At 35.8% G+C, this 12,927-nt stretch overlaps 1 protein-coding gene across 6 annotated transcripts in view; it reads left to right on the top strand.

Moving 5' to 3' along the window:
* The window catches only part of ptprt (protein tyrosine phosphatase receptor type T), a 250,176-nt gene that overhangs the window by 229,902 nt on the left and 7,347 nt on the right, over positions 1 to 12,927 (top strand). For 3 of the 6 annotated variants that reach the window (XM_084127973.1, XM_084127976.1, XM_084127978.1), the window contains 5 exons: positions 3,037 to 3,172; positions 5,636 to 5,785; positions 7,480 to 7,653; positions 9,123 to 9,254; positions 10,376 to 10,501. In XM_084127973.1, the coding sequence (XP_083984099.1) occupies positions 3,037 to 3,172; positions 5,636 to 5,785; positions 7,480 to 7,653; positions 9,123 to 9,254; positions 10,376 to 10,501 (718 nt within the window). Of the gene's footprint in view, positions 1 to 3,036; positions 3,173 to 5,635; positions 5,786 to 7,479; positions 7,654 to 9,122; positions 9,264 to 10,375; positions 10,502 to 12,927 lie in introns of all 6 variants that reach the window. The other 3 variants (XM_084127974.1, XM_084127975.1, XM_084127977.1) reach the window with 1 other exon arrangement.

The following is a 12,927-nucleotide window of genomic DNA, read 5'->3' on the forward strand; positions in this document are numbered from 1 at the left end:
CTTGTTTAAGTGTAAATTTAAGTACTAAAATTAGTAAATCTCAAAAAATTAAAAATGAATTAAAGCAAGAAATAAATATAAATGAAAACAAACTAATAAAAATGAAAAAGCACATAACACATTTCCTAAAACTTAATAGAAAAATATTAGAAATAATAATAATATTAAAATAATATGAAAATATTAGAAACAAAAGTAATTCAAAATAGTATTGTAATAGTATATAAATTATATAAAAATAACATTGCCACCCACAAGTGTTTTAATTTTCTGGTAGATGATATTTTATTTGTGTTAAACTTCCATAATGTTAAATAGCACCTGACAAACATTGCCCTTCAGAAAGTCTTCTCCATCGTTTACTGATAAAGGAGAGTATGAGTACAGGTTTTATTGTGAAATTAGGTAAATTAATTGATTTCATTAACTGTATTTAATGAAACACATTTATTTTATCTCAAATGTTTGGCACTCCAGAAGAACAGTCCTATTGATCCTATTCCTACACATCTGGTTAAGTCCTGATAACTCAAATCATACATTCTTCCCTTAATACTGGTATTATTCCTTCATCCCTTAAAGTAGCAGCTATAACTCCCAAACTTAAGAAACCTGGTGCAGATCATAATTACCCAGAACATTTTCGACCCATTTCTAATTTACGTTTTCTTTCTAAATTATTGGTAAAAATTGTTGCTCGACAGGTACATGTTCATCTGACAGAGAATAGCTTGTTTGATATAGCTTTTTTGTATTCATTTCTTTTTCTATTTATTGTTATGTATCTTATTATTTGTAAGGTGTCCTTGAGTGTCTTGAAAATAAATTATTTATTATAACTAATTTTACACATAACAGGAAAAGAATATATTCATGAGCTGACACATTCACAAATGTTGGACGTTTCGGCACATGGATAGAGACTCACCCATTAATCTGTCCGCAACATGTATGCATGGATAGATAGAAACGCACTCACAATTGTGGGGAGTAATTGGGAGCCGTTTGGGAAGAAGTTTTGGGAATGAAAGGTGACAGCAGGAGACTGTGAAGTGGCAGTGTAAATTTGCAGTCGGCCTTGCAATGCCGGAGACGAAGCAGATGTGACGAAGAAACTTCCAGAACAGATTAGCCCAAGTGTCAAGTGCTTCTGGTGCAGAGATTAAGATTTTGATTCAAGCAAGTTTTTCAGAACGTTACAAACCGTCTTTACTTCTGAGGAACACTAAAGGAGTTTTAGCAGAATGTCTTGGCTGCTCACAACAGGTTTGATGTCAATAATGAGGTATTTTGAGAACCAATAATGTTGGTCACTGTATTAAACCTGACCCAACAAACTGATGTGCCATATTTAACTCTACTCGACGAAAGTGCATTTAAAATGTAAGATTTACAGAGATGTTGGACTGTGACAAGAACCTATCATATGACTTCTAAAGACTTATGAGTGATATGGACTACTGTTATGGTGCTTTAATGAAGCTCTATTGTCATTTTTGCTGCTTGATAGTGTCTGTCATTTACTTAAACGTATGTGAAAGAGCAGCCAAGACATTCTACTAAACATCTCCTTTTGTGTTCCACTGAAGAAAGAAAGTCTTACAGATTGAAAACATGAGGCTGAGTAAATGACAGAACATTTTAGGTATTATTCCTTAAAAAGGAACACAAGCAAATAAATATTAAGTTTAGATTGATTGTGTAAAGATGAAATGTGTTTTTTTTTAGCACACTGAACTAATGAACACTTTGTATCTTATGGCAATTCGGGGATGATAATAATAGTGAATGAGTGACTGAAGATGTGAGGTGTAAAGGACATCCTCCCTGTCTCTTTCCCTCTCCGTCCCTTGCTTTCTTTCTGTCAGTTGTTTACCACTCGCACCATTAATCACTGTGAGTGACGGCCAATCTGTGGCACCGTGGAGCTGCTCTGTATTTGTGTGTGTGTGTGTGTGTGAGAGCCATTTTGGAGTGACTGATAGCACATCTTCTGTCCAAATGCTCTCTCTCACACACAAGCATCTTGGTCTGCCAGAACCTTGTTTTCGTAACACCTAACATTTGGATCCTAGCAGAAATCTCCGCCTTATGAATGTGTTGTGTGTGTGGGTCAGGTTTTATCCATGTTGTGAGGACCGAATATCCCCAGAAGCATAGTAAAATCTTAAATTGCGTAGATTGTGGATACCAGCAGTTCCTGCAAGAAGAATGCTTTAAATACACATTCCTTTATGAAAAATAAAAATGCAAAATCATTTTCTGTAGGTTAGGTATAACATTATAATGTCTTTGTGTCACTTTTAATCAATTTAATGCATCCTTGCTGAATAAAAGTATTATTTTCTATTAAAAAATATCTTACTGATCCCATACTTTTGAACAATTGTGTGTGTGTATAGTGTTTGCACTAGTTTGGAAACATTAAGGTGTTTTAATATTTTTGAAAGTAGTCTCTTAATCTCACCAAAGCTGCATTTATTTAATCAAAAATACAGCAAAAATAGTAATACTGTGAAATATTATTACAATTTAAATGAACTGGTTTTTGTTGTAATATATTTTAAAATGTAATTTATTCCTGTGATGCAAAGCTGAATTTTCAGCATCATTACTCCAGTCACATGATATTCTAATATGCCGATTTGCTGCTCAATAAACATTTTTTTATTATTATTAATGTTAAACATAGTTGTGCTGCTCAATATTTTTGTGGAAATTTTCATTGATAGAAAATAAAACCATAGTATTCAATGGAAAGTCTCCACCATGACATCAAACCATTTTGCATTTTTGCTTTTCAGCTATAATAATAACAACGAATGAATTGTTAAATTAATGAATGAGTAATTTATTGATATTGTCTTAATATAAAATATAATATATAGTTTATACAATTTAATATACATTTATTAAGTTGTCTTTTCATTTAATATTTTAAAATGAGAATTTAGATCCGTCCTCTCCATCAGAAATGGAGCTGGTGGAAGGTTATCATGCAGTTAGAAGAATCTCATCCTTCTGTAATTTCCGCAGTGCTGGTGCTGGAAGAACAGGCTGTTTCATTGCAGTGGACATTATGTTGGACATGGCAGAGAGTGAGGGTGTAGTGGACATCTTCAACTGCATCAGAGAGCTGCGCTCACAGAGAGTCAACATGGTCCAGACTGAGGTGAGCAGCCCCACAGCCCTGAACAACACTGTTTCACCCTGTACAACTTCATCTCAGAGTTTGTCGTTCAGGCAACCAGATTGTGCTTAGATACTCACTCATTGAATTATTTAATCATTTGCTAAATTAATAATTCGTTCACTTTCTCAATTATTCACTCACTAAACTCAGTCTCACTAATGCAGTCATTTACTATCCTGTGTCAATAATGTACTCTTCAGTCACCAGTGTTGGGGAAAGTTACTTTTAAAAGTAATGCGTTACAATATTGTGTTACTCCCAAATAAAGTAACTAATTACATTAGTTACTTTTTTAAAAAGTCAGCAGCAAACACATTGGATAATAAAGTGAGATTAAATAAAGTATATTTTTGTAAGTTAACATATTTAATTATTGCAGGTTTGTGTAATATTCTCAGTTTGCATTTCACTGTTTTTATTCAGTTTGAGTGAGATGAGTGAATGCCTGCTCACATTTAGTCCAGAACTACAATAATCCTCATGTTCACACAGCTCGCACAACGCCTCTGCACTTACTCCTGATTTCTCTCAACATGAGGACAGGAGAGCTGCCAGTCAATAAATGGGAAAACAAAGAAACTTGTGGTACTTGTTTAAAAAAAAGTGTTACTTAATGTGTTACTTTCAACACTCAGTTGCAACCTCACTGGCTTACTCACATAGCCTTTTATTAAGCTCTCCAGTCTGTGAAGATGATATTGAAGCCATCTATTTTCAACTTAAAACTTAGATAACCTTTCTTTTCCCTACATTAATCCACACACTATAACATCAAAACAGCCTGAACATGAAATTGCCTAGACCATGACAGGCAGAATTTACTGAATACTGGAATTTAAATTAATGCCCCCTAGTGGTGTATGAAATTAGTATTGCACTGTATTAAAATGCAACAAAGCAATAATTATACACTGTAAGTATAATTTACTCTTCATATTTTGACACTAGTGTTAACTGTTTAAAAACTCTTTAAGCCTTGACTTTCAGGCATTTGACATGAAAAACCTTCTTACTGTTGCACTAATTATTATTTAGTACAATTATTATAATCATTATTAGCCTATGTATAATACTAAATGACTTTTATTATAAATAATATAACATTTTGGATACATTTGATTACTTTTATAAATATAAAATGTACTATTATTATAAATCATTTATAATAATAAATTACTAAATCATATACTACATCAAATCAACGTGCTGTTTTATTCGCTCTATTCAGATATTACAGGTTTTTGCTGTGAGGACAGCATGCTTTTAAAGGGCTAACACTAAACACAGTGGCGGTGATAATGGCTTCTGGGAGGCACTTTGTGTCAGCCTGCAGCTCCATTCAAAGATAATCCTCCACAGACACAACACACAGCAATTAATCTTTTAAAAGGCTTTTTCCTCGTCTTTTGTCCTCAGACCTCTGCAGAAGTGCTCACCAGGTTATGGAGTAATAGATACGAGAGGTCAGCTCAGCTTGACTGTAGCTTAGCGTGGATCAAAGGCCTACATTAGCATTCAAACCTTTAAGCCGGAGGCATTGTTGAGCTAAAATATGGATAATTCGGGCCAATATGTGGGGCTGGGGTTTAGGAAGAAGTTTAATATTAGCCCCCCTTGATCTCATTTTTAAGGCAGCAGTTGAAGCAGTTTCGAGGGATGTTGCTGTCGCCGCGGGACTTTAGCATCAGAAGTTGCAACGCTTAAATCAATATAAAACGTCCCTGAGGCAGGAGTCCCCTTCACCAAACTGCGGTTCATGCATCAATGTTCATGCACTGCTCCATACGAACGTTTGTGAGGGGTATCGACTCCATATTTCCCTGATGATTTGCAATGATGCTGTGCGGCATTCACTCTCAGCTCGAGTTTGGGCTTCTGAAACGTATGTGTTTGGATGTTCATGAATTATGTACACTGGCTGGTTTGAAGATGTAAAAGTTTAAATCAAACCCTTAATTATTTTAGAGCTGTGATTATTGTTTTTATCATTAAAAAAGTAGCACTAAAACGCCAAAGGGAGGTTTTCTCATGTGGCCTACCAGCAGCTGCAGTCATTTAGAATCAGTGAGATAATTAAAAGTGCTTTCAAAATGGTTGACTTGTAAATCTAGATATTGCATTACTTTTAAATCTTAAACTGATTAAATAATATTCAAATATATTTGTAGCGCACACACATACTGTATGTATATATAAACAGTAATATTGTGAAATATTATTACAATTTAAAACGGCTCACAGCAGAGAAACAACAAGGCAAACTAGAAAATGTTGGACACCAAGCACAAGACATGATTCATAAAACATAGTGCTTCCATATATACATCATACACACACACCATGGTAGTGAATTTCATAAGCACCGTGATATTAGCATCTCTTACCAAGACTGCACCACAGTGTTTTTTGTAAGTGTTGATCTCTCTCTCTTTCTCTCTGCAGGAGCAGTATGTGTTTGTGCATGATGCCATTCTGGAAGCATGTTTGTGTGGGAACACGGCTATCCCAGTGTGTGAATTCAGAGCCATCTACTACAACATCAGCAGACTGGACCCTCAGACCAACTCCAGCCAGATCAAAGATGAGTTTCAGGTGAGAAAATCCACACAAATAACGATAAACGACCACGATAAACCATTTCCACCAAAATAGCATTGTTGTTTTATTTAGTTTTTTGTAGATACCTTCTTAGATGTGAAAATACTGTAGATACAACAAAATGCTGATAATTTGGTATTTGCCACCAAACACAAAAAAAAAAAAAACATTTCAACATTATGAAAAAAAATTAAATCGATTCTTACACCAGGAGATCTCTTTTGAATGTATTATTTTACAAAACATTGTATTATGGTTTTACATGAATTAGTGCATCACTGTGTCTAAATAAATCTCTGACCTTTGAGCAGTTGTAGCTATGAACATTCTGGGGCTATGTTTTTATCCAAAGTTGAGAATTTAACTTATGCACAAAATTGGAATACCACATGAAACCTTTGGCGCAGGCATTTGAGAATAACCAAACCAACATTTGAGATGCCGTGCAATGAAATTGGTCTGCTAATTAGTCCAGCTATCTAATATAAAGTCAGTTTTTTGTGGCGCATCGAGCGATTCATTCAGTAAATGTGTTTCCAACGTAGATCATGCTTATATCTTCTTGTTGGATAAAAAAATTATCCACCCCAATTGAGCGTGCATAATTGTTTTTATGCACACTTTTAGAATTTATGCGCATCTTGGCTTTCCAGCCAGCATTTTTTATGCAACATCTTAAAATTTGCTTAAAAATACGTGGATGGAAACCTAGCTTGTGGAATTGTTTGAAATCTCCTCTGAAAGAACATCCGATTTCTCCGAATATTGTCCTGCATTTGTTCTCTATTCAATCTCATTACAATCTAGGAGGAACAGTTGAGACACTGAAGAGATCTCATTTGTGATTTATCTTAAAAACGGTTGAAACATGCGTGTTTTTAAAGATTCATGCTTCGTGTTCCTGCGGCTCTTAAACTATAATCAGGGAGCAGCCCACATGGAGGCCTAATTTACTGAATCCTCCAAGGTTTTTTGCTGTCGATTGGCAGTACTGTATTATGGCTGAAGCCCTCGCGGCTATTTCTAACAACTTTATCAAGCTCTCTGGTGTGATTTCAGCATGATTTCCCCTAAATTTGAAGTGCTTTTAAAAAAGTCAATCGGCAAAGCGTGGTGGTGTCCTTAATGCATTATATGAGGCAGGTGAGTAAAGACAGTGACTCAGACGTCAGGGGAGAAAGCGCTTTGTACGAGCCATTGGTGATCTGCAAGAGCCCCATAAAGCCCAGAGCTGAGCTGTTTCTTTTCATGGTGCCTTTATGTTTTGTATTCCCTGTGAAATGAGTGAGCTGCTGCCGTCTGAGGGGAAGCAAAGCTTCAGATCGGTGAGGCGTCTCATAAAATATGATGAATATGTTTCGATCTTTCTTTCCTCCCAGATCTTTCGTTCTCTATCTAGCGTTGCATCTTTCTCTCTTGTAAGCCATTTTTCACTGTCTGTCTCTCTCTCTCTCTCTCTCCATCTGCATCTCTTTCAATGTCTCTATGTTCTCCAGTGTGTCTTATACATAAGTAATGACTGACCTTCAGTTTACTCAAATATTTGCATTGGTTGTGGTTGGACCAGCAGTGCGAGTGGAATTGTTGTTTTTTTTTATAAATGTACCATTTCTCCCCAAGTGAGCAGCTTTATGTTTGAGAGCAATTTGTTTTTCTGTTTTAAAGGTGTTTCATGTCTTCTTCCTCAGACTCTGAATATAGTGACACCGCGTGTTCGTCCGGAGGACTGCAGCGTTGGTCTGCTCCCGCGTAACCACGATAAGAACCGCAGCATGGACGTCCTCGCTGTAGACCGCTGCCTGCCTTTCCTCATTTCTGTTGACGGCGAGTCCAGCAATTACATCAATGCAGCGCTGATGGACGTAAGTTTCATTGCTTTGTTAGAGGTCACCTGGCCTACATTGTTTAATGTAAAAAATCTAGTCTTGCATTGAATTTTAAAGGGGTAATATTTGTTCCTACTTATAATGGTATAACAGTCATTATTTTGGTATTTATGACCATTTTACATATTTTCTACAACACTGGAATAAATAGGCCACTTTTTTTTACATTGATTGCAATTAAATCGTTGGCGGCTGCATTTGAACTACACTTTGAAAATGTAGCTCGAAGCTATAGGTTACTTGTAATTTAAACTAGAGTCAAGCTATTCTCTTTTTAAAAGGTAGTTAGCTATAAGCTACTAACAAGTAGCTAGCAACACTGAAGTTACATAAAAGACGATATAGAACTTTCCAATGATGCAATTCATAATGTAATCAGAGCTATAGTTTTTTGGCACAAAAACAATGAGGGTTTTTTTGAGCGGATAAACTCATTTAAGATCATCAAACTTGAACTGATACATTTACACTATATACTACTAAAAAGCTACATATTTAAAAGACCTAAAATGCCATGTAGGGCCTTGAATAGTTTAGTCATTTTTGGATTGGTTTATTTAAAGACTAAACAAACAGATTCACTAGAATGAATGACCAAGGACGAAAACTATAACGATAAAGATTTCAGACTTCTGAAAATCGTTCTAAATATAAAAGAATAGCAGACTTCACACAACATCTATAACGGATATCATTGGAATCACTTTCACAATAATTTTTTTCTAGCTGAAGAATGATAATAACATTGACAGCCAATCAGAATCCATCCTGATTTAAAGAGATCAAACCTTTAAAGCTGCAGACGACAGTTTTGCAGATCACGCTTATTATAAACAGAACGTTATCATCCGCTGGTGTGGACGCTAACATACTTAGCTTTATATACTTATAACGGATTTATAGTATTTTAAAGTAAATAACTAAAACACTTTATATTACATCACTTCTCATAGTGCGCTCTGATAAATCCCAGGTAAGCGGAGCAGAACGCCCAGGAGATCACACAGTGACAATCTCACAAACAAGCCAATTTAACAAGTGCAAGATTAGATCACATCTCCGTAATCTCCACACATAGATCATAATCACACTCGTACCATAAACCAGCATCTTCACGCAGCATCCAAAAAGGATAATCAAGGAAGAAGACACGCACCTCAGATAAAGAACAACAAGATGAAAAAAAGAAGATAAGCAGCAAATGAATTGAACGGCCAACCCGTGGTAGAAGAGTGTGTGTGTTTGTCTCAAACGGAGCCTCGGCAGTCCATGTCAATGAATCCCCTGGCAAGGTTATCACTCAGTCTCTGTGTTTCCTGTCCCTCTGCAGGTCTCCATTTAGTTTTGGTCATTACACATGTGAGGCACGTTGGGATGTGTTGGGTCCAGGCACATCTTCAGTGCTGGAAGGAAGAGTTAACTTGTTCTCTTATTGATTGCTCTAGAGCCACAAACAGCCGGCAGCCTTCATCGTAACACAGCACCCTCTGCCCAACACCGTGGCCGACTTCTGGAGGCTTGTGTTCGACTACAACTGCTCCACCATTGTGATGCTGAATGAAATGGACGCTGCGCAGGTATGTGAGGTACTTGACCCTCGCCTCCATTTGTTATCTATTGCACTTCTTAAGGTGGATGATAGGGTTCGTTTTCCTCATATTGTTAGATTGCTTTTTTTTTTGGATGATTCTCAGTCTAATAAGAGGGCTAATCCAAAATTGCAGTCTAAAACAAAAGGTGTTTGTGCATACATTAATATAATAAATTAAATCTAATATAAAAAATATACACTACTTTTTTTTTTGGATTAATGCTTTTATTCGGAAAGGATGCATTATATTGATCAAAACTGACAGTAAAGACATTTATAACGTTACAGAATGTTTATGTTTCAAATAAATGCTGTTCTCTTGAACTTCCTTATTCATCAAAGAATCCTGAAAAATTGGTTTCTACAAAAATATTAACCCTGACAACTGTTTTCAACATTGATAATAATCAGAAATGTTTCTTGAGCGGAAAATCATCATATTAGAATGAACGATCATGTGACACTGAGTAATGATCACAGGAATAAATAAATTTCATTTTAACATATATTCAGATAGAGAATAGTTATTTCCAATTCTAATATTTACAATATCACAGTTTTTACTGTATTTTTGATCAAATAAATGCAGCCTAGGGAGCATACATTTCTTTTGAACGGTAGTGTATACAGTATGTTTATTAAATATATGCATTCAGTGTATATAAAATATATAACTAATATAACTTTTAATATGATAACATAACATATTTGTATTTTTGTTTCCATCACTGTCTGCATTTTAAGAAGTTAAGAATGAGATGATTCAGTTGTTTAGTTTCAATAAATGGTCTGAAGTTCTCTGCTCTTTTCCTTTGAGTTCTGAAACTTACAGTATATTTTCATAGTATAACAAACTCTTTTATCTCAGAAGATCAAAGGAAGTTTGATTCATCATGATGTGACTCATTTAAGTCTGAGTAAGTGAGGGATCATTGGAACAGATTTCTTTGGCACACTGCGATTTGAGTTCAGATTAGTAGACTTTAAAATGATTGAGTTATTTCTATTTCTCCTGCACTCTTTAGATGTCCATTATTGAGTCACGTTGTCTGGATGTGAACTTCTGCTCAGTGTTCTTATTTGCCGTAATTCTTGCCCCCGCTGCAGCTCTGCATGCAGTACTGGCCAGAGAAAGGCTCCTGCTGCTACGGCCCCATTCAGGTTGAATTCATCTCCGCTGACATTGACGAGGACATTATCAATCGCATTTTTAGGATCTGCAACATGGCACGAGTAAGTGGGGTCAGTGCACAGGGAAGGGACTGTTGGATGTATAATAACTCTGCGTGACTGAGTCAGAAATGTGTTCATTTTATCCTTGGCTGATCCACAAGCTCCAATCAGGTCTGTCAGAGCGTTGTCAGTGTTTTTTTTTTTTCGGACCACGGTGCAAATTTGATATGTTCACTACAATTCAAAAGTTTGGGGTCTGTAAGATATTACTTGCATGTGTCATTATATTATATTAACATTTTACCAAAATCAAGCTCAAATGGAGTTAAGAGCTTTTTGACCTGCGAATTTCTGACATACATGTTTTGTCCATCATTAGAATGGCGACATCTGAGGCAGTAAGTGTATTGCATTATGTTTTCATAAACTTACAGGTTATAAAGTTTATTGTAGCTATATGGGAGCTCAGTTTGTTATGTCATTTGGCCAAAATCCCATGTTATTAAAGATGAAGTGCTACGCACAAGCCATTTAAGGAAGTTTGACTATGATTGGATGACAAATGATAGACTAAGACACTCTTCTCCTCTCCTCAAATACACAAAACATTAGCCTTTATATATAGTGTTTCTTGAGTAAAGAAATGCTGTACTCATTCAAAGAACATGTTCTTTATTTACCGTTGCATTTCAAACAAGCAGAGACTGTCCAAAATGTGTGAGGCACTTCATTCAAAGATTGAGGCTGGGCAGAGTTACGAGTTTTGACTGACAGTTTGAGGATCCAATGGAGTTACGAGGTTTAGTCTCATGCTCCCTTCAATACTTTTCACTCATTAAATATTTGCAAAACCCACAGATGTAAAGGGTGACCAATAGGAATGATTTATGAGAAAAAAAGAAAAAGAAAATGGCGAAACATAGAGAAACAAGGTTTGCGCCCAACAGCGACGATACTGTGTATACATATATATTTACATATTCATTTTGCTTTCTGATCATATGTTGGGGTTTACTTTGTGATAATGACTGACTAAATACTTTTTTACATAACATAACCAATTTCATAAAGAACTTTTCAAACATTTCAGCATCAAAACAAAAGATACATTTAAAAGTTAGTGTGTATTTTTCCTGCTGCTAAATAGATGCTTGTGAACAAAAGTCACGTTCACCTGAGGAAACCGTAGCAACAGTAAGATGATCAAATTATTCCTGAAAAAAATAAAAACTGTTTAAAACTTTAATTTTTAGTGTTTTGATTTTTTTTTTACCTTTTAAAGGTGATTTTTTTTTTGGTGCTACTAGCACTATCAAATTGAACTAGAAAAAAAATATTTCCTGATGATGAACCTCAACAGATTAGCTATTTTGAACCCCCATGTATGTCCTTATATACATGTGCACTGTATCAAACAATCCTTACAGTGACTCTGCTTTTTAAAACTGCTTTTTATCGCAAAAATCCTACAGCTCAAGAAGAGATAAAAATTCACTTAAGTCCCTTTGATTTGACTGCTAATGCGACAGCAGTTGAGTTAGTGAAGTGAGAAATTACATTAAGCCAAAAAGGGGCCACGACTATATAGTCCTTCTCAATCCACATGATTTCAACACTCAGCACATCTCATGCGTCTTTCAACATGATTCGTTTTGCTAGCCACATATGCATGAGCACAAAAATCACATTAATTTGACCACCATCCTGCACCAGCTGATATAAGCCATGGATCGGTTTTGTGTAGCAGATCATTGGTTTTTTTCTTCTTCTTTCTTCTTTTCCATGCGAGTTAGCTTCAGCGTTCTGTTGGGGCACATTAGCAGTCATTACTGAAGCTTGACGTGTTCCAAGCGTCAAACGTTACAGAAGACTCATCCCGCCTCCTCCTGCTTTCCTTCTCTTTTCTTCCCCCTCATTCTCTTTAACCGCTGGTGACAGGCGAGGTTTACCGGGTAGCTAATCATTGTCGGCGCAGCATAGCGGCACAAAATAAATAAGTGCCACAGCTTCACAAATTTGCCATGAAATGGCTCCATCGATGGCAAATTGTGTGAAATATGACTCTCATTTAGCTGATCCAGTCTGACTGTAGTATCCAGCTGACGTCTCTGTTTGCTTTTGCTTCTGTTTTGATGTTTTATTTTTTGCTTTTCAGTGTCACTGCAAGAATTGGAGGTACTGTGAGTGTTATATATCCAGACAAAATGCTTACAATCGTTTACCGGCTTGCAGTTGCTTATTGTTTCAAGGCTGCTATTTCAAAGCTAGGGAGAATTAACTGAGTTCTCAGTTATTTTTAATTTAAGTATCAACTTTGTTTCAGATTTTAAAATACGTAGAGATAAAAATATAGTTGACATCCAGTAAGAGTATAGAGCAACATGTGTACTGTATGTGAATAGCAGCTCAGATAATTTGGTCTAGGAAGATGATTGATGAGAAATGTTTGAGTTCATATTGAGTTCTCTAAAGGATTGCAGGTTATC

Source organism: Abramis brama, assembly GCF_963993115.1.
Source record: "Abramis brama genome assembly, chromosome: 11".
In the NCBI taxonomy this organism is placed as follows: Eukaryota; Metazoa; Chordata; class Actinopteri; order Cypriniformes; family Leuciscidae; genus Abramis; species Abramis brama.